Below are 26450 nucleotides of genomic sequence, written 5' to 3'. Positions count from 1 at the left end.
TGCAATCAATAAATATTAAATAAATAATTAAATAAACTCAAAAATACTATTTTTTTAGGTATGGATCTAAAAGTCAAGATGCTAAATCTCTAAAACATAATTTCACTAATAATGTAGATCATCATCAACTTGGACAACAAGTCAGCCCTATCATTAATGATCGTCAAAATTTAGTCAGTCCTGAAAAGGTTAATTCAACTCAAAATACTTTAGAGCGAAAAATGAAGGACTCATCATTTAAAACATCATCAGAAGGTCTTTATGGCTCTGTGGGAAATTCAGGAAAATATGAAAGATATTCTCCAGATGGTCCTTATAGTCCAGAACAACCATCAACTCATTATAGCTCCATTGAAAGGAAAATCAATGCAGAATGTCCTGACTATCCAGAAACAAAACAAGGCTCAAGATTTTATGAGGGACCAATTGAAGGCCCTTTTCCTCCGCCACCATCTTTAATTGCTACTGGCAAATCTCCAAAATCTCCGAGCAGAAAAGTTTTCATTGATCCAAGGGATCAAAGTTTGGGAAGGTTCACTCCTGACAATCAACAAAAATTTATTACTGAAGAACGGAAGTTTGAACAAAAAAGTTTTGATAGTGATCAAAGTCAATATGATGGCCTAGAATCTTCTAAATATTTTTCTAGTCCTATTTCCGATAGATTTAATCCTCCACACATGAGCACATTTAAATGCGATAAATCAAGCGATAATCAAAAATATTTCAATAATTCAGGTATTCAGCAAAGCCAAACATTTAAAAACATTGAAAGTAAAGTTTTACCGAGAGGAAAAATAGAAACGATCACTACGAAAATGTTTACTTCAAGTCCAGGACAAACATCATCTATTTCGAATTACGAAAGCACCGAGCAGAAAGAGTTCAACACATCTGGAAATGATATGTCAACTTTCAAGGGTACATTTAACAATGGAGCTATCGAACAGAAGAGCACAAAACAATCTATGACTGAAAGAGTCGTAGAAAAGAAGACTGTAACCATGAAACTGTCCAAACATCAGGAGTCCAGCACAAAATCATTCAGGTTTGAAGATAAATAGATATTAATTTGATTATTAGAAAAATTTTAACGCACAATTCAACAAAAAAGAAGCAGGTTCTAAAAATATATTAATAAATAAGGATGCATTTTGTTTTATAAAGTATAATGAAATGTTGAAAGTAAATGGAGTAATAAATATTACTTTAACCGGGTATTGAAGAAAAAAAGTATGTAGAAAAAATAAAATTAGTTACTAAAAACATTCAAGACTCACCGACAGTTATAGAAAGTAGTCCAAAAAGGCCAGATATTATAGTGAAGTCCACCACTAAAGAAAAATACATTTCAAAAAAATCCTGACAATTTTTTATACATTGAACACTTCACAGTCAATTAAAAAAAACAATTGTCTTTCGATTATTAAAAACAAACATAACACTAAAACATTTGTTGAAACTTTTAGAATTATAGTCAAGTGTCCTTAGAAAAAAAAACAATAACAAAAGTGCTTTCGATTTAGCCTTTAGAACAGAATGCCTTGTAGTGAACTCCTGTTCACATATACTTATATTATATTTATTCAAAAATAGCAAGTGATGATAAATAATATTAATATTCAATTTTGAGAGATTTAAATATAACTGTCGAAAATAATTATAAATATAATTAAAACTGCAGATTGATGAGATTTTTTAAGAGTGCAAATTCAAACATCATTCAAACATGCAATCGGCGTCATGGCGTCTAATTGTTCGTTTTAGCGGGATTTTTAGTACACATGCGCAATAAACAAATCAGCGAACGCAGTTTTACCAAATTAATAAATTTTTGTATATTTTTCAATGAATAGTCCATTTTTTTTGGGTTAAAAAATTTTCAAATAATTCTGTTTTCATTAAATCAATTGAAACGTTTATTTATTAATTAACTAATCATAAAACATACTTGTAGTTAGTAAAGTATATATTTATTGTACACTAATATTATAAAAATATTCTGTCGAAAAGAAAAAATGTAAATGAGCTTGCAAATTTTTTTTTAACTAATTGGATTGATTATCCAATCTCGTCATGATGATATAAATGCACAAGACTAACAAAATAATTTTTATTTATATTTTACAAAAAAAAAAATATTTTAGAAAATTTAACTGATCTCTAATAATTCTTTATTAATGAATTAATTAATGATTATATTACGAAATATGTTATGGATGGTTTGAAAACAAAGACAATAATATTTATATATTTATACACAAGATAAATTTTTAAACTATAAAATACAAAAAATCTAATTTTTCGAAAAACGTATACTTAAAAATCAAACAATAAATCGTGATTATTAATACGTATTAATCAATCATCATGAATTAATATTCAAATATTTGAAACAAAACTTTTATTCAGACAGATGACTATTAAAAATAGTAATTTTTTCTTAAGTTCATTTAATTTTTTACAATATACATATTGTTTTACTACAATCTTTACCTTGATTAATATTAATGATGTTTTTTTTCTATTTTTCCTTCAATTTAGCACCAATAATTATGAATAAATTATAAATTATATAAGTTAAGTTCAAGTTCGTTGACAACACGATATGATCAACAAGAGAAGCAACATATCATTTAATTTTATTAATTTTCAGGAATCACAAACAACAGCATTCATTGCTATGTGATTTAATATTACTTTCCATTATACTCTGTTTATTCAATTAACCCATCCCTATTTTGTTCTTAATGATTATAATTATTTTAAACATTTATTTTCTTTCAAACTAACATGTCTTCCAATGTAATCGTTGCTATGTCTCGAATAGAATCTCATTTTTATCGTAATTATTTTATTTTTTTTAATATTACTTTTATGATGATTATTGATTTTAGTGGTATACGTATTCAGAAAAAAAAAAATAAATTAGCTGACAATAGTAATGACACAATGGCTTCAAATTGACTAAGCAAATACTTCTTTCATTCGATAAAGTAATTTTAATCTTTGAAAGTCTTATTGTTACTTTTATTATAAAATAAAACTTATGTGCAATTTTTTATCTATAAATCATTCGGCAACAATTGATGATAATTGTGATTTGTAATTGAATGAAAAAAAAGTTATGCCAAATATTTCGATTTACTTATTTGGTAATTAAGAAATGATAAAAGAAGTAATTTTTTAAAAGTCAGTCACTTCATTCGGTTTAGTATTTAACATATAATATAAATCTACATATAAAAACTTTTATATATATTCATATCATTTATTTTTGTCACATAAATCCTCATAAAGAACTATGAAAAAAAAATGTTTCTTGAAAATGATATGTTTTGATGTTCAAATAAAAAAATGTAATGCCAAATTGAAGAAAGTCTACAGGAATTGATTCATGCTTTTAAACTGCCGACAAATTTATATCAACAATAAATGAACTAGGTCTAATATTATTGTTCTAATAATTATTTGGTCTTTTACAATAGTGTGAATGCGTGCCATGGTGTCGAATAAAAAATTTGAGATCGACAATTGATAGGTATTCTTAAAATAATACAGTAATTTTTTGATTATATTATCAATCATTTCAGAGTGTTGAAGATTGCACTAAAGTAGAAGAAAAAAACATATAATGATAAAATATATTATGTTTACAAAGATTTATAAAAATTTAATTAAGGATGTAATGAACTAATAAACTGTGAATCTTAACAGTTATTGATAGATATATGTTATAGAATTATTATTGCTAGATAGATTCTTGCGCACCTTGTATATTTTATTATTTTATTTTTTGCAATAAAAAATAATTATAGAAATATTTTTAACATTATCTCTGTAACAATTGCCAAATACATTTTCTATTCAATTACTTTCGAATTGATAAAGTATGTTATTTTTCAAAATTACAATTTTATAGAAAATTATTTCATATTTTAGTTCTAATTATATCTCGAAAATTTTTTCTAAATTCGATAAATTTAAATTATGTCATATGAGAAATTAAGTCTCAATCATATAATATAAATATTGTATATTATATATTACATCTATAAAAATATATATTTCGTGGATCAATGGAAAATATTATACATTATTAGTCACCAATAAAATATAAACTGATTTTATAGTTGGTTAAAAAATTATGCAACATGAATTTAAAAATGTAAAAAAGTAAAATAAAATAAAGATAATTTTTAACAAAAAATAATTGGATTTATAATTATATATATTATATAATTTAATATATATTTTCCTAACGATATATTATATCAAGTCATAGATTTAACAGATAGGTGATAATTTAACACAGTACAATGTGATTGAGTAAAGACAAAAAGTGACCCATATCCTACTTTCTCCTCTAATATTAAGTACGATTTGTACATAAAATGGAAAGTATCAACTTGAATTAATTGAATGTCATATGGAAACCACCATATCTTAACCAAATTAGTTTAGTATTTTCCTTTAATTGTGAACGAGTCAACTTTAGTACTAGTTAATCGATTTATTTAATTCCTTCTGAATGAATCGTGGAAGAACGAATGCTGCTTTATGCATTTTATCACTGTAGTATCGTAATCCCATTTGATCTAGTTCTTCTTCACTGAACACTTTAATTGGATTTTCAAAGTTGGTTTCCTAAATCATTAATATCAATTAGAAAAAGTTCATTTGTTCATAAACTTAATGAAAATTAGAAAAAATTTAATGATACATCAAAAGTTTCATTTACATACAGAGTTAAGACTTCCTAGAATGAATCCTATTTGTCCTGTAGGATAAGTAGGAACAGATGCAACTCCATAAGCAGTAACAGGAAAGACAGTTTGAGAGTGTGACAAAGTCCTCGCTACTTGTTTATCTTTACTCCAAATTGTTCCAGCTTGGCTGCAAACTATTCCTCCAGGCTTCAAAGATGATTTCATCAAAGCGAAATATGATTTCTGGAAAAGGCACGTAGCTGGACCTATAAGAAATTTCTCACCAGTAATCTGACGTCTCAAGTAGTATCTTAAAGAACTTACCAACTGGGTCACTGCTATCAGTGATAATAACATCAAATTCCTCTCTATGTTGTTTCAAAAATTCGAAGCCATCTCCAACATGAACATTAACTTTAGGATGGTCTAATCCAGAGGCCATAAAGGGTAAGAAGCGTTTAGAAGCAGCAAGAACAGAAGCATCAATTTCAACTTGTGTAATTCTCTCAACTTTAGGATGTTTTACTACTTCTCTGGCAACTCCTCCATCACCTCCACCAACAATTAAGACCTAAAAAAAAATGATAAAACAAAGTTGTAAAGTTTTGCTATCAGTATAATAGTATAATAAATAGATTTATTATAAACCTTTAGTATGATAAGAGTTTTTTTTTATGAATTAATTTTCATTGCTTTGCTACAAGTGTTAATGGAGTTGCTATATGTCAATATTTTAAGCTATGATTCAAAATTTATTTTAACTTTATATTTGAATCAATTTGACAAATAATATCAGTTCAAAAGCTATTTTTTTATATCAATATACTAGTAATTAAATCATCATGTAGTTGTAAGTTTAAAAAAAATAAATTTTTACATTTTTTGGGTTGGGATGGCTACAAAGAGGCAAGAAAGAAATCATTTCTTGATATGAAAATTCATCATCTTCTGTGCATTGAATAATTCCGTCAAGAACTAGAACTCTTCCATGTGATTTCCTAAGCAAAAATTAAATTTAAAAAATTATTTATCAATTATTGAACTAATTTATTGTTAAATATATTTTCATCGATTATTTATTGATTTATAAGAATAGAATAAAATATAACTTACGTATCAAGTATCAAAATGTCTTGATACTGAGATTTTTCTTCATATAAAACTTGCTTTACTTCCAAAGAAACTGCAATTCCTGGCCAGAGATCATGATGCTCCGTGAACCAACCTTTTTTAAATAAATCCATGTCTGATGATAAATGTTAAAATCAATATCTTTTATAAAAATGTTAAAAATTTAACGCAATTGCTTTCTGCTTTACTGTTTTACAAACTATGTAGGTAAAAACTCAAACTTCAGCATTATAATTGTTTGAGTGATAAATATATTAAACCGGCTGTTGATCTAATCGTATCGTATTATTGAAGTCAAACTTGTTTTCGAGTCTCCCCACCATTTGCGTTTTTTATTAAAATAAGTAACACGTGCATTGATGGTCAAATTCAACTCGAATGATTGATAACAGAGGCCTCTTCGCGCCAAAAAATTATCAGTTGATCAACGAAACTATTATTTCCTTTTTTTATCAGTTAGCTAGTTTTTTCTAATAATCAGGTCTCTAATTGTTTTCATTATGTAATAATTGTAAGATATGAAATTTCTTATAATTTGGTAAAAGTTATCAACTACAAGGATCAAATTTTTTGACCTTAAACACTATCAAACATGTTAAGCTTCATCAATTATCTGCAGAAAAGCATGGTACTTTTAACCTTGATGCTATCAATATTTTCATAAATAACTTATCATTTGTTCTTTAAACGAAACCGTGCTGTATGAAAAACAGAATAATTTAATGGAAACGGAGAATTCAATTGACGTTTTTGACGACAAAAAGAATTTGAAAGTAGTTATAAATAATAAATTAATGATTTCATTATCTAGAAAATATAAATGTTCAAATATCAAAGAACATAATATAAACTAAATAAAATATTTATGTTGGTCAGAATGATTTGAATTTCGCGCGTGAACTATGTTTTACATATTCCGTGATAGGGGGCGTGAAGTCTCTAGTTCTATCATTCCTCACAAGCAGTGCTGCAGTCAGTTGTGTATTTATTTTCTCGGAAGCATGGTCGTTAAGTTTTTCCGCGAAATTTTTCATTGTTTTATAACATAAATTATTATATGATATAAATAATTAAGATAAAATAAGTGTAGTCTATATAAATAAGTGTATAAGGTAATAAATCATAATAGTGAATTTTAAGTTTTTCAATAAAAAAACGAGTAAATATGTCAATGCTTGCGGAACCGCGCAAAAAACAAAAATGGACGCTCAATCCACAGGGAAAACATTGGAGTGATGGTAAATTTTTTAAAATAATTTTTTGAAAAATCAAAAATATTTATTTTTCTGGAATATATTTTTTTTAAATAAAAGATTTATTTGTGTATAGATGTAGAATCATATCTAGAGATTAATTCATTTGAATTTATAGATAACAACAAATTTGGTCAAAAGATGTTGGAAAAAATGGGTTGGACACCTGGCAAAGGTCTTGGTGCTAACGAAAACGGCATGACTGAACATATAAGAGTTAAACATAAGGATGACCAAGCTGGTAACATTTATTATCGTTATACTGATTTTCTTTCATCGATTTTTAAATTTAGGCATTTTTTCAATTAATTCTAATAATGCTTTTGTGCTATTTGATATTAGGAATTGGTTATTCAAAAGACAGTCATGATAAATTGTGGACTGAACACCAAGATGGTTTCAATGAATTCCTCAAAAAACTTCATAATGGTGAGGATTCAGAATCTACTGAAAAATCTATTGACAAATGCGATTTAAGTGGAAAGTCGTTGGAGCTAAAATCGAAGTTTAGTCGAGCACGGGTTCAGTATGTTTATTATTTTTTTCTATACATTTATTATTAATTATTGTGAGCAGTTTTTTAAATAAATGTCTTATCAATTTTCAGTTACCATAAATTCACTCGTGGGAAAGACGTTAATAAATATAGTGCTAAAGATTTAGCTAATATTTTCGGTAAAAAAGACCTAAATGTTCAGCCTAAAGAAGTATTGAATGAACAAAATGATGAAAAAAATGCAGATACTGATTCAGTAGGTGCTACTGATAGTACTGCAGGAGTTTTAACAATAAAAGGAGGAACGATGACTGATTATTTTAAAAATAAGTTTCCGTTAATGTCTTCTACGCCTAAATCTCAAGGTAGTAAAAGAAAAAGTGAAAAAGAAATAGACAATGATATAGATGAAAATAATGAAGCTCAAAACTCAGCAAATAATTCAGAAAGTGAAGCAGAAAGGTATGTAGGCTTTGGTTATTCAAATTCTAATGAATCCAATGGAAAATTGCATGGAAAGTCAAAAGGATTATTAAATTCAGCGTCGTTTGTCTTTGCGAATTCTCCTTTAAATATCAAAAGTTCAAAAAGTACTCCAAAAAAGCGTAAAAGTGAATTTTATTGCTCTACTCCCGCAATGGAAGAAAAAAAAGCTCATGTAATTCAAGAAGAATATGAAGAAACTCCGAAAAAAAGAAAAACGGAACTTTTAGCTTTTGAAAATCCCGGATTAGATATGTCAAATTTGGATTCTCCAACGTCGTTACCCCCTTCGTCTTCCACGGATCCTATAAAATCATCCAAATATGAAGTAATTTTAACTGAAAATAATCCTCATGAGGTATATGAAGAGAAACCAGATGAATTAGCATCTGTCAAAAAGAAGAAGAAAAAGAAAAGACAAAGTTTATTTGTTGAGGGATTCGTTAATGATGGTTTAGATATCAATACCAAAGATGAAAATAATTCAACTGAACCAATTTCATCATTTCCGTTAAATAAAATGGAAGTATTGAGATCTGAAGCTATACCGATTGAGTGTATTCCTAGAGTATCAAATAATAGTCAAGCGGAAGAACAAGAGCCTCTAAAAAAAAAGAAAAAAAAGAAGAAAAAGGATCTTAGTATTGACGGATTTGTCAATGATGCTTTGAATGTAGATGATGGCTATGCAGAATGTTCACAGAAGGTATCCGGAAATGCTTGTAAAAGCTTTGAAGTATCTAGAGGTGATGTTTTCGGTCTAGCAAATAATGCTTTAGACCTTACTGATGAAACGAATGGTAAGAAACGTGTTACTTTTAATGATGTCGTTGAATATAACACTGACTCAACAAAGAAAAAGAAAAAATCAAGTGCAAAGTTAGACAAGTTTGAAGTGGACATTGAAAAGTCCAAAAAGAAGAAAAAAATTTTATCATTAAACGAAAATGCGGACGTAAACGGTTTTGTTAATCATGCATTAGATGTAAATATAGTTAATGAAGAAATGATAGATAATGAAGAGAATGAGAGAAAAATGAATAAAGAACGAAAAAAGCGAGATAAAGGAAAAAAAAGAATGTCAAATTTGGAAACTATTGAAGAGGTAGTAGAGGAAGAGGAAGGAGTCAATGGTACTAAAGAAGTGTCAATAATTAATGATAAAAGCACAAATGAACAATTGGGCGAAAGTTTAGTTGAAAACACGAGTAATGAATTTGGAGAAATGAATTTAGAAACACCAATGAAAAAGAAAAAGAAAAAAAAGAGCAAAGAGAAAGAAAAACTTGATGAAAATGTCGATGGCTGTAATGAACTAGTTGAGGATCAATTAGAGAATAATTCCGTTTCGAATAAAAAAGAGAAAAAAAAGAAAAACAAAGAAATAGATCACTTAGACGAGTCTAATATTAAAAATGAAGAGCAATTCAAAACAAAGAATAAAAAGAAAAAAAAAAGAAAAGAAAAAGATGAATCAGGTGAAGATAAAATGGAAATCGATGATGATTTCAATACAATTTCTAAAGAAAATTTTAATAAAGAAAATAAAAATAACTGTGATTCTTATGAGGTGCTTGAAGAAATCGAAGATGGAATAGAAAAAAAATCTAAAAAGATGGCAAAAGTTGATGATATCAATATCAAAGATGACAACAATGAAAGAAGTGAAAACATTGCAAAAAGTCAGTGGGAAAGTAAATCAAAACCAAAGAAAATATTTAGAACACTTTTTACTAAAGGTCCTCTACTCCATTTTCCTGGATCAAGCATCAATGAAATCAAAGGATATGGAATGAATTGATTAATTTATTATTAGTGTGCTGAACTTAGTTAAAATAAGTTTTATTATTTAAGTTTAAGGAATAATTAAAGTAATCGTGTGAAATTTTTTCTTAAGAGGTGAAAAAAATAAATTCAACGAATGATTAATCAATTTTAAGCTCATGAAGCTTATAGAACTTATTCTAGATTCAAAAATTTTGAATTGAATTAAAAAAAATGATATATTCATAAATGAAATAGTTATGAAATTACATTTAATGTAAATATTTGTAATTTATATCTAATTTATACAATTTTTTATGACGTAAAAACAATATATTCATATTAGTGAGTTATATTTACAAAAGCGTTTATTTGTTAAATTATTAACAACTTTGAAGAGTGCTAGACAATTTATTTAGATTTAGTAGATTTTTCATCTTCTTCAGGATATTCAATATTATGATAAATATTGACTATTTCATCTCTTATATCTAATTTAGTATATAGATGATTTACTTTTTCATTTTCTTCTTTTGATAGCGTTATCGTTGCTCGAGGAACATATAGATCATCGAATGTTATTATTTTATAATTCAATTTCTCTAATTGAGTTTGTATTCTTGGCATCATGATTGGATTACAGGCGAACTAAAACAAAAAGATGATTTTTTTTTATATTATAGGTAATGAAATTGCTATTAACTATTGAAAAATATATATCTATCATATCTTACTTCATAATATTTTCCCTTATCTTCGATTATTTCAACTTCATCAGCTCCAACAGCAATAGCATCTTCTATTGCAACATCTAAATTATCTTTCATCTCAGTGATAATATAGCCATAATGATTGAACATAGATACTAATTTTCCATCGCCATTAATACAACCGGCCTTTCTGAATATTGTATTAAACTCCATTCGTACACCTTTAGGATTCTCAGTTAATATTTTAATCAGAAATACTGATTTTCCTGGACCTCGACAATCAATTATCTCTGTTTTTACCTTACTATTTTCTATTCTGTTCAAAAATTTATCAATTGTAGCTGCTGGCATATTCTTTCTTCTTGCTTCTTTAAGTACTGCTTGCAATCGAGGATTATCACTTGGTTTAAGGCTTCCACCCTCTGAATGATCAAATTAAAACAAAAATTTAACACCACATTAGCCTATGATTATAATCATCAAGCAGTAATTTTTTTTTAAATCTATGCTGAGCAAAACATGATTAAACATTAATGAAATAATTCATTCAATAGTCGTTAGAATAAATTTTTACTCAGTTCGTTTTTTTAAAAAAATGTGACTGACATTAGATTTTTTATTTATTAATATAAATTGTTTGTATACTCAACCGGCAATTGCAACTTTTATTCGACGACACAAGTTTATGATCATTGCAGCTTTTTCAGCATCTTTTTCTGCTTTTATATGCCTTATGTTTTGCCATTTACTATGTCCTTTAAATTTTTTATCTTGAGTAATGAGTTCTTTTGTGATTTTTTTGACAGAAAATCTCGTCAACTTATACATCTTTGAAACACGCTAGGTTAATTTAACCTAAAAATAAAAACTAATGTTAAATAAATTTTTTTATAGTAATTAACAAATATTTTATTTTTACAGTACTAAAAGTACAATTTTTTTCAAAATTACATTACTTTTTTAAAACATTTTTATTTATTAATTACAATCAGTATTAATGATTGCAGTTCATACTTATTGATAACATAGTTTTTACTTACCAAAAAAAAACATTTAATTTTTTCGAACTTTACTACCACTTTCCTTTTTACAATATTTTTGTTATAATTAGGGACAATTGTTTAAAAAAGGCTAGGGTTGAAATTATTGGTTAGTCAGTTCTATGGAAGCAATTGTTGAAGATACGTCAAAGCGTTTTCTCTTTTATCTTCCGTCGACTTTTAGGTTTCATGTTGGTTGGAAGATGCATGTTGCTCCATTTGAATTTATTATCTATAAATAATCGTGTATAATCTTTTTTTTTTTTTTACAAATGAATTCAATAATGTATAAATGCTCACACTAATTGCTCGTAACAAGAAAGATACCATTTTTTATATAAAAAATATGAAATTCATAGAGTGGCCAAGATAGTATTTTTTAGAGCAATTAATGTTTTTACATGACTAATAGTGAAGTGTAATGAACATATAATATTACTTATAAATATTTCGCTAATAATTTACTGATGATAAAAAAAATATTGAACGATCGATGAAAAACAAATAATTATAATAATATTTTTTATTTTAAAACGTTTATTAATTTAAGTTTTTACTGGGGGAATAGGAGCTGTATACTCCTTAATTCATGGACACTTTTCATAAAATGTTTATTTTTAAAAAAAAGTTATTGCCGAAAGAAAGTTATTCTTTTATTTCTAAGTTAAATTGAACATTAATAATGAGTTTCTTGTATTAAAGTTATTAATTTTTTGCCACTTTTTTTATAATTATTCATATTTATTCGAATTACGACTATTCTGTGAATATGAACATTCTATTTATTACTGATTACATTAACGTTAGTGATTTCTTGGATAACGTGTTTTATTTTCTTTGTTATTCAACTTCAAACATATTTATACTGTCAGATTCATAAAACTATAAATACAAAAATTTTGGAGTAATTTACAACACAATTTAATTAAAATAAACTACATACATTGTCTTAATTAAACGAAAATTGAAAAAACATTGTATATATTACTTTTACTGTAGCAAAGCAAATTGAAAAATTTTTATCTGTAATCTTCAATTAGAAAAATGAAACTCTGTATATTTATTTTATTTATTTATTTATTTATTTATATATATATAGAGTAAACGTTATTTTCAAAAAAACATGACCATAAAGTAATGCTTTTAAAAAAAAGCACAAAAAAAGAGAAATTGGTTAGAAAAAAAATAAAGATAGAAAAATTTATCACAATTTTTCTCACCATAAAGCATTCTTCAGTAAACAACATTCGATTGAACATTGAACGATCACTCGTATTTCCGTTGTCAATACACGCCATTTTGGAATTTTAAGCCCTCATATTTGCGACCTAAATCAATTTCAAAACGACAGCAAGCAGCAAAAGAGTGAGAGGGAGTGCAACAGCCATCGAGAGCTTGCATAGGATAAAGAGACTATGATAAAATGAGTGAGAAAGTAATAGAATACGAGTAACAGTACTCTTGAACCTATGGAAGCAGCAACAGTTGCACAGTAATGGCGGTATGCTGCCGGAACATAAATTATCCTCTCATCTCTCTTGTCCTCACCACTCTGTACCATCCACAATTTGCTGCTTCACCCCCTCTGGCCCAATACCTTGTCAAAGGGGGTGCGACTATCCATTTAAATTATTACGTATATAGATTTATATATAAACATATATGTACAGAGATAAGTATGTGGATGTAGAGAAAAGGGACTACTGCCCCATCATCAAGTAAAAGAAGTAAAGAACCATCCTTTTCACTCTATCATTTTCTGGGTATTCCTCTATATCCGCCATCATCCCCCGGCGCCATCATTTCCATCGCGAATCCGAAAAAGGAGATGGATTACATGCTCCTGTATATATATTCTGGATTAAAACTATCGATTTCGGATGGCGAACTTGGCGCAAGTCGTTTCCGGTATACGACTACTCGGCAATTCGTTCTACTGCTATGTTACTACTGCTGCGTTTCTTGCTACAAACTCATTTTTCCTATACAAAAGACGACCTTTTTTACCATCTCCAATCATTTTTGAATCCTTTTGTAATTCGGAATGAAAATCGACAGATTGGAATTGTGTATTTTTTGTCGAATTTTAGGATTCTCCTCATATCTATTTTTTTGATTCTTTTTTTCCTCTTCTTTTCTCTCCCTGTTCTTTATCTTTTTCTTCTTTTATGATTATGATTATTATCATTATAATTTAGAAAATTGTTTTGTGATATTTCTTTCTGGTTTGAAATAATCAAGGAAATATTTGAAATTTTTTTCTCATCATTTTTTAGAATACAAAATTTTTTCTTTTTTATTTTGTTGTCATGAATGATATTCATTAAAAATGTGAGATATACATTACTTTTTGTATCATAATTTCAAGTAATAAAATGTAGAATTATTTTAATTAATAATTAAAATAATGATTGAAAATAATTTTGGTGTAATCTATCCAAAAACATTGGTAAAAGTATTATAAATTAAAAATTAATTTAATCAATTAATCACTCGACAAAATGTAATCTGACGTATTGATTTATTTTTTAATAAATTTTTCCGTTACATTAAATGTTTAACGGTTGAATTATTCAGCAAGAATTTGTGTTATTTTCTACTCTACTTCGATGTTAATCGATTGAATAACCCGAGTCATTTACTTCACATGCATATTCACATATTCCAAAATAAAAAGAATCCTCAAAGGATATTTAAAATGATGGAAGACATTGCGAAGAATATTTTCTATCTCACATTTCCAACTGTATTATTATCATTATATTCATATGATCGATCATCAATAAACTTTTATCGTTCTGCATTTTTCTCCATATATGTTCGCATAGATTGAAATTTTTATATCCATGATACGGAAATGTTTATGTTTGATTCTTTTTTAATTTTGAAAGATCTTTGGCGTCCCTTTTATTCTTGTATTCTATTTTACTTCTTTTACTATTGAGTTTAGGTTTACGAGCTTGCAACTTCTCACAAGATCACCATTTTATTCTTATCGTCAATTAAAACTTTATAAACTTTTATTTTCACTCATCCAATATATAGATACTTTATTTTAATGAAGTAATAAATAAAATTACTTGCCTTTAATATCTACATCCATTCATAAATAATTAATACATTTTCATCTGCAGTAAATAAAAATAATTAATAATCATTTTTTATTCATGTAATCAACGTCTGAAACTTATTTCAATACTTAAGAATTTTCTTTCGCAGTCATTCTTAATTTATAAGTAAATAAAATATAAAAAAATAAATCACAAATTTTCCTTACAATAAAAAAAAAAAGTCCTAAATTAATTATTCAATCAATCTTTTCATATTTACTTATTTATTATTCACAATTTTATTTAACGTAAATTAATTATAAATATTTTTTATGTTTAATATTTGAAAAAATTTCTATTTACTGTAGATAAACGTTGGAAGAATTTCTTTCTAGAGTAAAATTATTTATCATCAACTGTTCAAACAATTAAAGAGAAAAAAATTATTTGATTTGTAGTTGTAAAATAAATTGGTGCCGAGTGTTCTTTAATATGTCTTTGATAAAATAATGAAAGATACTGAGAATAAAAACAAGACGAAAGAGTGAAATAATTATTTTTCCTGTGCAATGTGGCACACACAGTGTTCGAGTGTAAGCTATTTCGATTCAGATGTTTAGATAAAAGTGACGTCTATGAGACGTTAGGTATATATGGGTTGGAAGCGTAGTGTGTACATTGACGAGAAGAGAGTAACATCGAGAGGACGATAGGCGTCCAGACGGCGCCCGGCGTCGTGCTAACTAGCAACCTTAATGCCACACGTAGACGCAAACACACTCTTCGTAGTCCTAGTTATATAGCAGTAGGTAGAGCCGTGCAGTGTCAGACCCACGCCTTTATTAAACGTCCCGTCTATTCTCTGTATATGTTTGTGCTCATAAAATTGAACACGGCACGAGTGTAGTGTATGAAGACAAGCTTAATATACCTAGTAAAAATCCACACCAAAGATAATTAAAAAAAAAAACTCAATATATAAATAGCTATTAAAAATTATCTAATTAAATTGAACGTACAATAAATACTCTTTTACAGTTTTATTAATTTTTTTAATTCTCTTTTTATGCTGTAATTCGATAATTACTTTTAAACAAAGAGAAGTAAAATTTTAATGTTTATAGCGATGTTATTACTTTATATTATTCCTATTAAAAAAAGATAATATAAAATTTACAAATGTTTGGAGTAATTAAAGATAATCTTTCTTAGGGTATTACTACCATAAGGATTATTTTTTTTTTAAGATTTTTTTTTTTATTACAATAGAATTAAAAATTATTAGAAAATAAAACGTTGGTTTTAAAAAAAAAAAAGTTGATTAATTAAAGTTTATTTTTCTCTTCGTTTAAATCAATGATGATTGATTATAAAGTTAGGTTTTTTAACATTTTTTAACGTCAATGCATGTGTAATGAATACTTTACCCAAAAAAAAATCAAGTTTTATCATATCGTTTCTAAAAAAATAAATTGTTAATAATTTCAACTTAAACTATTCTGATAGAAGATGAATTAATTGATATGCGAGTAGCTCATGTATTTATTTAACAAAAAATATTAATTTTATTTTCTGGTATTTGTTTTTGGATAAGGCCAGGAATGATCGAAATACTTGAATGAAAAAAAAACTCCTAAAACTTCAATAAAATATGATAGTATTATGAACATATGTATATTCATCACTTATTTGATGAGAATTTATTGCTTCTGTGAATTTATTCTATCAAGATTATAAATAAATGAAAAAAAGAGAGAGAGAGAAATATTTATGAGGATTTTTAAAAAAATATTTCCACAATAAATTGATTTTGAAAAATTCCAACCAAAATCAAACTAAAAAGAGGTAAAAATTTATGACGCAATGTCTATTGAATTGATGAGGTTACAATATAATCCTAGAAATGGCGGCGCCACTCATGAAAAGTTTGATCCTATACAAAATTCAATTGTACCTAAAGCTACAACTATTTTTATTTTATTTACGTCTCTTAACAGTCGGCATGAACTGTGTATGCGATTGAACCCATTCCAAAACATATAACCAAGTTATTCTCGGTTGTTATTATCAATGTATTTGTGTATTCCTCCATGGAAAAGAATGAGTGAGTGACACCCTAGGGACTGCTTGGGTGCATTTATCACACACTCGATGCGAAACGTGAACGGTTATATCATAAATATTTTTCAGGGATAATATAACCCTGCAGTTGTTTATACAACCATTCATTCTTCTTCTCCTCCATCTCTTTCTCACTTTAATATCTTTCTCTTTACCCGACTCTCTTGCAACGTGCGTACTTGAATTGAACCGCAATTACAGCAGCTTAATTGTTCACTCGTTGATGAGCAGTGGAGTTGAATTTGAAGGGTTTGCAGTCAACGACAGTTTAAGCAATAGAGAATGAAATCGTCCATGCGTTACTCGTTTAATTTGTGTTTATGCTTTAATAAATGTATTATTTTTCATATTTATTCTCCACTGTTGTCATTTACTATTTATTTATTTATTGTACAATATTACTTTAATAGTGTTTGCTATTATAACAATTCAGTTCGAGTATTTACCAATTGGTAAATACTTTGAAACGAAAAGTTCTCCCAATATATAATTATTATTGATCGATCTAGTATTACTTGATACTACTGAAATGAAAAATAATGATATGGAAATACTCCATACTGTGCTGAAGTATTTATCACAAGTCTATTATAAGTGTCCTTATTATTCTTCATATAAAATGTAAAATTGAGGTATAAACATTTCTTTTTTATTATTATTATTTTTAGGTAATAATTTCAAATAGAATCGATTTTTTTTACTGACTCTTATATATTTCCAATCAATAGTTGAAAGTTGGAGTGCCTAGGGATTGCCAAACTGACCCACTTAAAGCTCGTAGAGCTTAATATTCTATTTGGATTCGGTTATTACGTTCGAATAAATTTAAACATTTATTAATAGCCACAAAATGTAGCTAATTTATGAACGTTTACTGCATATAACATTGCAATCATTTTTTAAAAGCAAAATTTATCATTGTGAATTTTCTAATTGATTTTTTTTTTCTCGTTGTTTCATCAATTTTATTTTCAAAGGTTATTCTAAGATGATTACAAGATACTGATGAGTGTAGAAAAATTCTTGGAGTACAAAATTAAAGGTATCGTTGTGAAGCAAGAAATAATTAAGAGTATTCAAGGATTGAGTCTTTGAATTCAAATAATTTCATACTTCACACTCTCTATTTTGTACTCAATCACTTTAAATGAATAAATTGCAACTTTCGATTGACAAACTTGAAATAATGAAAGATGATTTCCAAATTATATTTATCATATTCATCCAATTATTTTTTTTTTTCAATTCTATTCTCTTCTATTTTATTATTTATTTACTTATCAGTACAAATATTTTTTTTATTCATTAATACAATCAATTTTTGATTCATTTTACTATTTAATTTTTAAAAAGGATTACTTTTAATTAAATTTTCTAATGAAAAGTTTTTCATGTAATTGAATTAATAATTTATATTATTTACAAGACTATTTTGATGAAACTTTAGTATTTATTATCAACTTCAATACCTTAAGCAGTTCTTGAAAAAAAGGTCTTAACAGTTGGACAGCAAGGTTGGATTGTATAAAGGTTCTATTTTTTTTTTTTATTTTCAGTTACGAAAGCCAAAAAATATATCTCCCCACATGTCAAGTAATTTTACAAAGTAAAAACATGTTTACGTATACATGGGTATTTTTTTTAAGATAAAGTAAATTGAATTTAATGTAATTCAAGTTACTATAAGTATCATGAGAATAAAAGCACTCAAGATCTCAGCAGGAGGTTGTTTAGAAAAAAGGCAGCAAAAATTGAAAAGAACATTGCTAAGCACCCCGTCGATATATTTTTTTTTCTTTTTAATTTATTTATTTTTCATCACTTAACAGGAATCGAAAAAACTACTCACACTAAAAAAAAAAAGTATACGTGAATGATTTTACATAAAATAATTCATTTAAAGAACATTCATGTTGATTGATATTTTCCTTTTATCAGGGAATATTTTTAAAAAAGATGATCATTATAATGGTTTTATGATGCTGTGGAAAGAAGTAAGAGATATATGAGAGTAAGATAATTTCTTCGTAGGAAACAGTTGGGAAATTATTTCCAGAAATTCAATAGCGTAATTGATCATTGTCTGCTTCATATCTACTTTTTCCAGCAATTCAAGGAATAGTTCAACTCTAATGCTTGTAAAGGATAGTGAGCATAAAAAGGACGAAAAGAAAAATAAGGTGTTATAGTAGTAATAATGTAAGGGAAAAAAAATGAATAAAAAAAGGAAAAGCATATAAGAATATAGCGGAACGGTATACTACGAAGATGACGACGAGTAGAAGTGAGTAGAGCAGCATTGCCCGAAGACACAACCTCTTTTCATGAGTCTCATTCTTTCGGCCCGTATCTCATCGTGGCACCACCCTTAACTAGTTTCTCTGTAGTAGAAAGTGAGCGAGCCAAGAGGTCGATAGATCCTCTCTTCTACTCGAGCAATATTTTGACACCAATCTTCATCTTCCAGTTTCTTCTTTCTTCGTCCTTTTCTATTCTATACACTTCATCTTTCTTTTTCATTCTTCTTTCTATAGCTTCTTGAGCTTTTCTACTTACCACATCCAATGACTTATCAGCTACTTGGAGAAAAAATTGATTAATTGTACTCTTCTCTAAGATTAAAAAAAGTTATCTTTTAAGGATATTCATTTTTTTTACTTTTTATTCTGAAATTAAATCGAAAAATATTGTTGCTCTACAGTTTCTTTAGTTTTTTTTGATAGATACTTTTTAGAACTGAAATAGTGAAAATCATTACTAGAAGTAAATATTTATTCTTGAATAAAAAATATCAAGTATTTTCTACCAAAAAACAATAATATATGTACAACATAACATGCATAACGTGTACAAATGATGCTGGGTAGTTACAGATACAACATCTAGATATAGCATGATGGCAGGATCATGATATTTCTGTCATCATCCTGTATCCATCCTATCCTTGTTCTGTCTTCATCCGTATTATGTTTTACATGTATTATTGTTTTCTGGTAGAAAATACTTCATATTTTTTACTTAAGAATGTTATCATCCATATATTTACACATTTATATTTTGTAATTGAGACGAATATTAGCAATGAAGATTTTCTCTAAATTTCAATAATAAATTATTTTCATAATAAAAGTATTTTTAGATCGATTTATCAGTGTAGGTCAACGGTTACACGAAAAGGGTTCAATTACTACCACTGGTAGTAAGACTTGACTCACACTTTTTGTACATTTACATGTCTGATTATTTTTTCAATGATATAAAGTTAAAAAATAATTTAACTGATGTTTTAGGATGACACTTTTATGAAAAAAAGATAAATATTAAAATATAATGAGTTATCATTAGCAATAAAATGTCATTATCTAATGAAATAAATTCTAGGTAACTGTATAAACACGTGGATGAACATTGTTTAAGTCACCAGTGTAATGCAAACATGAATCTTGAGAGAATTATTATTCGTTCACCAACAAGTACCATGTTACTAAATCTCTTTCACTCTCTCTCTCCTTCCCACATTCGAATTCTATCTTTCCAGGGTTGATGAAAGCACACTAGGGATCTCATACCCTTCTTCTAACACTGTCCTCTCCTCTTCCCCACCCGCGTGTACTATCAAGTGAATTTAATTGACACAGACAAAATGACGATTTCCATGTCAAAGTCGATCCAAGTGAAATGCGCAGCAAGAGACGATGAAATGAACTGCATTAGCTGTCGAATGGGGGTTTAACGCTTTGGTGTATAGGTTGGAGATCGGGGAGGAGTGAGTGAGAAACAGAACGATAGATATTCCTAATACTTTGAATAAAGGCTATCGACCCTACTAGGCGCATCTCACCCTGTACCAATTATCGTCTCGTTAATCCTTTACTAAGTCTCTAGGATTACTCAGTACAATGACACTCATCTCTTTCTCACATTTTACTCCTTCTTTTTCTCACTACACTTTGACGATGGGATTTTTTCTGCCCTAAATCGAACAAAAAAACAATGACGTAAAATATCCTTAGGCTAAGTCCGGTAATTGGCCCTCTATCATCCGATTACCACTAGATTTATTAGTTCTCTGTGTTAAAGTATTACACTGAAATACACTAAATAGTTATTGACTAAATTTAAATTAAAGGTATTATTTCCTACTAATTCCTTATCATAAAGATATTTTGATTATATGTCATTCATTTCGATATTTTATTTTTTTTTCTTCCAATAATTTGTGGTGATAATAAAAAATTGCTAACATTTCTAAATACGATTCCATTAAATTTTAATTAAAATAAATAAATACGACTTTTCATTCAATTATACTAAACTGAGTTAAAAGAAAAAAAATAATCCAACACAATTGTAGAGAGAAGCGATAAAAATAAATTAACTTTTAATCAGATATCAAATTCGTATAAACTGTTTTTACTTAATACATACGAGTAACACAGCATCCAATATAATACCACGAACACAGCAGTCAGAAAAAAAAAATTGTCGATTGGTGTTCTGGTGACAACAAAACAGTAGATTTCCCATTGGACGAAAAATCCCTAGATCAATGTACAGTGTTGTGATATTTCGAAAGAAATGTGGGGTAAAAATGAAGAAGAATCAAAGGATATATATCAAAAGTCCGAGTTCTCCGGAAGTGATGGGAGGATGTACCGGCACACTACATGGTGTAGTTTGGAAAAAGAGATGTCTGGAAGGGAGAAAGGAGAATATTGAGAGAAAAAAATGTATTGGCTATAATAAAGTGCAGTATATGGTATTAGCAGTAAAGGTAGTTGTTATATATATAGAATACCGAACAAACCCCACGGTTTTATGGACTCTGTAAATTTATCGTCATAGAATCAGCGGTGCGAAACTTGCTCAAACCCTACGTTCGAATAGATACAACAGCAGACACACTTGTCGGTCCTTTGGATTCATCCAATACTAGGGATATTCACCCAATACGCCAATGTCATTTCTCGTGCGAGAGCCTGGATGTATACAACACGGATTCCACCGCCTGGTGGCAATGAACAACATTAAAGGGTGAGGCAAAGTGAACAGGGAATACAGAAAGGGCTAACCTCAACATCACAGTGAACTGGTTCGTATTGATTGCACCGCCGCATCAAGTTTCACCCTTGTGAATTCCTCTTCTCTTTGTTCCACTATGCATTCACCTTATCCAACTTATACTACTCTTCATATGCCTTTCATCCTTTACTTTCGATTAGTCTTTATCCTTTCAATCTCGCTTTCACGCATTCTCTCTCGCTCTTTCTCTTTTATTCTCTGTATGCACCCCTCAATCGTGCAAAACTTGCTTTCTAAACACTATCGCAACTTTTATTGCATGTAACACTACATACATCACTTAAACTTGTGCCCCCGAAACCCACAAAACTACTCAACCTCGTTATTATGCCAGTAGTTTGAATGAAAAAAAATACCATTCAACTGGAAGACGGGTTTGAAAGTTCCAGAAATGCAATTTTCTCGAGAAAAATGGATTTTAGATTTAAAATTTAGAAAAAATAATTCTATTTTCAATTATGTTTTTGAAAAATAATTTTATTTATTGCTTACTCATTCAATTTTTTAATTAATTTTTAATATTATTTTTATTATTTGAATTCATTTTACCTATTTTTTTGTTCAGTTTTATTTTTTGTTTTTTATTTCCTTTCTTGCATTCAACATTAGATGCTTCTCCTCTTGGGAAATTGCAATTTCCAGAGGTACTATTGAATAAAATAAAATATGCGTGTGTTAGGTTTGAGACAAAAAAGAACGACAGGAAAGCCAAATGCTACTGACCTACTTTACAAGCTTTTCGACGATACCTTTTTTTTTCTATCTCTCATTTTTTTTTCTTTGTTTTTATCAATCCAATGTATTCATTATTATTCAATTCCTCTGAATCTATTCATTCCCAAGACATCACTTACCGAAAATTTAATTAATTCCTGTATTTACCTCGATAAATATTTGAAGCATTTTTTGACAGATTTGAAAAAAAATAATAGCAAGTTTCGATGATGTATTGATGATAGTAATTTTGTTTTTAATTGGATAATGGAAAACGAGTGGACGGAAAACGACGAAAAGGATGATCCTTGGGAGGACGATGTAAGAATAATAATCAAGAGTTTATTTAGTCAATTGAAGGAGGAAGAAAAAAAAGAGTATTGAGTAGTATAGGAAGATGGGATGGAAAAGGTTCTTGGTTAAACGGAAACTTGGAAAAGGACCCGAGGAGAATTCGTTCGACCGAAGCTCAGAAAGAGGAAACTGAGCTCTCATCTGGTCGTTCAAGGCTTGAGTTCGGCCCCAATTCAAGCCGGAGGGCATCTGTTGCTCTCTCTCAATCCCCTCTCTTCATCAATCTTGCCAACAAGTGGTACAAGATCGTTGAGAATTTTGAAGAATTCTCCAATGTAAATGATTTATTTTTTTTTCATTTATTATTGACATTATTTTAATGTCCTTTTGGAAGTTAATTTATTCTAATTGTCTACCGGAAGTTGAAATCGTAATCTACCCCACGGCTTGCCTGCTTTTCATTCCCCTTGGCCAATCCCCACTTTCTTCCGCAGGAAAATTAACTCGTTCCACGTCATCAACTGTCGGGAAAATTGTTGCAAATTTTATGCAAATTATTTTACGTATTCTCGATTTTTTTACAAATTAGCTTATACTACAGCAATTACCAGTGGTGCTACTATTAACATTATTACCATGACTACAATCATCATTATTAGTCTATGATGTGATGATTATTTAATGTAATTAAAAAATGATTAATGTCCATTTCAATAGTACAGCTTTCGATTCCACTAGGATAGAAATTTAATCATAATAAAGTTTATTGCGTTTCTATCACGCTTTGGGAGATTCAATATTTGTTAATTATTGTTTTCGATGAAACAGATAATCAAGGGGAATAGAAAAAAAGGTACAAATTGAAAGGATGTAAATATGTAAAAAGGATTAGAAAAGAGGGCGTTTAGTGTGCGCAAGCGCCATTTTATGACTCTTTTGTCGGCCATCTTGTCTTCGCTATATTTGAGAGGGAGTGGGGGCAGAATATAACCGTTCTTGAGTATTGAACATCAGTTCAGTGCGTTGGCAGAATAGGTAGCTACGTCTTCAAGTGTTATTTTAACGACAATCCGCATAGAGAATTTTTTATTATATCGTGTCTCATTTAAAAAACATCAAATTTGCTATAAACATCTTTTCCGATTTTCGCTGTCGAATATAAAAAGCATTTAGTATTCGAATCATTTCATATTAAAAAGAAATTGAATGTACTCTTGTAACATTTTATGTAAATCATTTCAAACTATCATGTTGAAATTCAAATGTGAGTTGCGAATTCATTTTTAATTGATGTAAAAAAAAATCAAATTTTTTTGGAGTTGAAAAATTTGAGTAATAGTCATGCAAACAAGACGAGACATAAACGACTACCTGTTGCGAGTTAATTTCATCCCTTCGTGTAAAATTTGACTAGAATCACTCGTTATTACCGATGCAATCGTTTTTGCACAAATCGAGGAGCTTTACCAATTAATTTGACTTTAGTGTTGTCAAATTTATGAAAATGACTATATTATAATTTCAGTCATTAACGTCAATAATTTGATTCATTAATTAATCGTCAGTAATTACTCTGTGAGCTTATTACTTTTTCATATCAGTCAGCTCAATTTATCTGTATTATTTAAAGTCAAAAAATATTCAAAGACTTTTCTGGTCTTATGTTATTATATAATAACTATAAAATCGTTTTAAAAAAATTACGAAAAATATTCATCCAATTCTCTACGGAATTTTTGGGTTTATATTATTGCTATAAAATAACTCCATGAGTGTCAATCAAATAATTCTTACCGATTTTTCTTGTATTTATTTTATTGAAAGGTTGGTTTAGAGATTCATTGAAAGACTTGTTGCATGAGACTATATTCGGTGGGTGTAAAATATAAACAGCATTACGTGAAGCCATGAAAAGAATTCGATATAAATAAAGGATAAAGGATATTTGGCATCTTAAAAAAAATAAAAAACATTGATGGATTGGAAAGTTTGAACGGTCGATGTAGAATCTATAAAAGAATATCGTTGTCGTGACGTTGGGTGTAAATTCGTAAAAAGTTTTCATTTAGCTTTAGCGTAAATACATAGTCTAGAAATTCAAATTAACTATGTTCTCGTTTCATTGCACGACGTAGACTAAGTACCGTAAAGTCAAAGTGGTGCCAGACGGTAGGCACCTGTTGCTCGTTAATTTGATGATAGAAAAAAATAGCATTCGTTTTCTTTTGTTCAACATTTAAACAATTCTCGAGTCATGCGCGCAAAAGCTACACACGCTAACGTGATAATAACCTGTTGCACTAGTTTACATCGTTAACAATTCATGTCGTTGTCTTCCATAGTGAGACTCAACTCAAAATGGCCTCAGTGTCAAAGAAAAACAACTTTACTTTGTGCTTCTTGAGTATACTTATCATGGAATCTCCGAGACATGGATCCCATGCTTTCATTTCGGTAAGATTTTTTCCATCTTTTCTGTCATCATAATTCATGAATAACTTATAAATAAAATTACCTTGGAAAGTTCTGTTATCAAATTCAACATAACTTTTGATACTTTTAATAATGAAAAAATATGCTCTCATATATAATCATTTATTCTTCAAGAAATAAATCTAATTCAAGAATTTAGTTCAGATAAACTACTTTACTATTATTTTGATTGATGAATGACTGAGAGTTAAATTTTAATATTTTTTTTATCATCCCTAACAAACACGCTGGATAAAAAATACCCACTCCAAATTTTTTTTTATTTCAATGTAATTTTTTTTTAAATTAATTACTTCAATAATATATCTATCTTATGCAGAATTGCTTGAAGTTTAATTTGAAGAAAAAACAATCTCTCAAACTTCATTAGAAGTCGAGATATGTTAATTTAAATGGCACTGGGTACTTTTTACCCTCATTGCCTAGAGAGGGATACTGTTTAGATGTGTTAATATTATATAAGCACAAATACAATATGAAAAATTAATATTCAAGTCTCATAATTGGATTTACAATCCTGTGTTAATTTTAAATTTGACAGGAAATAGTCGAATTTTTTTTTCGAACTATTAATAGTAACTGCAACTATATATTTCTCACAGTCTATATATATTTTTCAATATAACCTTTACTGTAAATCTCAGATTTGAGTGTTTTATTTTACTGCATTTAAAGTGTTTAACAAGTGACCAGAATGTTAATCAAACAGGTGATGTCATATGAAAACATTTTAAGTGCATTGAAATAACATACAACTATTTGTAGTGAATAGTTAATAATGAAAGTAGAAAAACAAAATATGGTCAGACGTGAGTCTTACCTTCCGACTAGAAGTCGAGCGACGTACGAAATCTCTTGTTGAGAACTTGGGACGAAAGTAACGTATGTGTCCGCAAGGGTTGATGGAGAGGACTCAAAGGATCAAGGATGAAAAAAGGAAGGCTAGGTTTTTATGCCAAAAAGTCTTGTTATACATGTAGGTGCTCATAAAACACTTAGAGAACCTCTACGTATCCCTTATTCTTTATAATATCCGACATTTTTATAAATTGCTGTCAACATCAATTTTAAATCGAACAAATGAAAAATAGTTATCAGTTTTGCCACCGA

General features: G+C 28.3%; 4 protein-coding genes across 5 annotated transcripts in view; 2 read left to right on the top strand and 2 right to left on the bottom strand.

Annotated features, from left to right (window-relative positions):
- Positions 1-3956, top strand: part of rhea (Talin_middle and talin-RS domain-containing protein rhea) — a 29859-nt gene extending 25903 nt beyond the window's left edge. The window contains exon 12 of the mRNA XM_035091731.1: positions 59-3956. Within this exon, the coding sequence (XP_034947622.1) occupies positions 59-1064 (1006 nt within the window). The 3' untranslated portion in view covers positions 1065-3956. The remainder of the gene's footprint in view (positions 1-58) is intronic.
- Positions 3957-4230: 274 nt separating this feature from the next.
- On the bottom strand, positions 4231-6278 carry SpdS (Spermidine Synthase). 2 transcript variants are annotated; one of them, XM_035091019.1, is made up of 6 exons: positions 6029-6278; positions 5823-5934; positions 5587-5707; positions 5034-5280; positions 4746-4975; positions 4231-4647 (listed from the first exon to the last, which is right to left on the bottom strand). In XM_035091019.1, the coding sequence occupies exons 3-6, from the start codon at positions 5629-5631 to the stop codon at positions 4501-4503; spliced, it is 669 nt and encodes a 222-aa protein (XP_034946910.1). In that variant the 5' UTR covers positions 5632-5707; positions 5823-5934; positions 6029-6278; the 3' UTR covers positions 4231-4500. The 2 variants fall into 2 exon arrangements, with proteins under 2 accessions (XP_034946910.1, XP_034946909.1); XM_035091018.1 differs by having other exon boundaries at positions 5823-6278.
- Positions 6279-6833: 555 nt separating this feature from the next.
- Positions 6834-10141, top strand: LOC118071929 (uncharacterized). Its single transcript, XM_035091426.1, has 4 exons — positions 6834-7078; positions 7212-7334; positions 7436-7619; positions 7701-10141. Exons 1-4 carry the CDS (start codon positions 7006-7008, stop codon positions 9871-9873), a joined length of 2553 nt encoding a protein of 850 aa, XP_034947317.1. The 5' UTR covers positions 6834-7005; the 3' UTR covers positions 9874-10141.
- Positions 10142-10196: 55 nt separating this feature from the next.
- On the bottom strand, positions 10197-11746 carry LOC118071719 (probable transcriptional regulatory protein TTE1135). The gene is made up of 4 exons (XM_035091055.1): positions 11587-11746; positions 11197-11401; positions 10571-10968; positions 10197-10484 (listed from the first exon to the last, which is right to left on the bottom strand). The coding sequence occupies exons 2-4, from the start codon at positions 11372-11374 to the stop codon at positions 10248-10250; spliced, it is 813 nt and encodes a 270-aa protein (XP_034946946.1). The 5' UTR covers positions 11375-11401; positions 11587-11746; the 3' UTR covers positions 10197-10247.
- Between the last annotated feature and the right edge of the window lie 14704 nt (positions 11747-26450).

Source organism: Chelonus insularis, unplaced genomic scaffold, assembly GCF_013357705.1.
Source record: "Chelonus insularis isolate UGA/USDA-ARS -01 unplaced genomic scaffold, ASM1335770v1 contig_88_pilon, whole genome shotgun sequence".
Classification (NCBI taxonomy): Eukaryota; Metazoa; Arthropoda; class Insecta; order Hymenoptera; family Braconidae; genus Chelonus; species Chelonus insularis.
Note: the sequence above shows the minus strand (reverse complement) of the source record. Positions and strands in the feature narration are given on the sequence as shown.

What these genes read in the sequence shown, in the direction of transcription:
- LOC118071929 (XM_035091426.1), top strand. Translation starts at nt 7,006, where the DNA reads ATGTCAATGCTTGCGGAACCGCGCAAAAAACAAAAATGGACGCTCAAT. An exon ending in GGGAAAACATTGGAGTGATG is followed by an intron (nt 7,079 to 7,211) that starts GTAAATTTTTTA and finishes TTGAATTTATAG; the next exon opens with ATAACAACAAATTTGGTCAA. An exon ending in ACATAAGGATGACCAAGCTG is followed by an intron (nt 7,335 to 7,435) that starts GTAACATTTATT and finishes ATTTGATATTAG; the next exon opens with GAATTGGTTATTCAAAAGAC.
- SpdS (XM_035091018.1), bottom strand. Translation starts at nt 5,953, where the DNA reads ATGGATTTATTTAAAAAAGGTTGGTTCACGGAGCATCATGATCTCTGG. An exon ending in GCCATCCCAACCCAAAAAAT is followed by an intron (nt 5,281 to 5,586) that starts GTAAAAATTTAT and finishes ATTTTTTTTTAG; the next exon opens with GTCTTAATTGTTGGTGGAGG. An exon ending in TGATAGCAGTGACCCAGTTG is followed by an intron (nt 4,976 to 5,033) that starts GTAAGTTCTTTA and finishes AATTTCTTATAG; the next exon opens with GTCCAGCTACGTGCCTTTTC.
- LOC118071719 (XM_035091055.1), bottom strand. Translation starts at nt 11,374, where the DNA reads ATGTATAAGTTGACGAGATTTTCTGTCAAAAAAATCACAAAAGAACTC. An exon ending in AATAAAAGTTGCAATTGCCG is followed by an intron (nt 10,969 to 11,196) that starts GTTGAGTATACA and finishes TTGATCATTCAG; the next exon opens with AGGGTGGAAGCCTTAAACCA. An exon ending in ATAAGGGAAAATATTATGAA is followed by an intron (nt 10,485 to 10,570) that starts GTAAGATATGAT and finishes TTTTTGTTTTAG; the next exon opens with TTCGCCTGTAATCCAATCAT.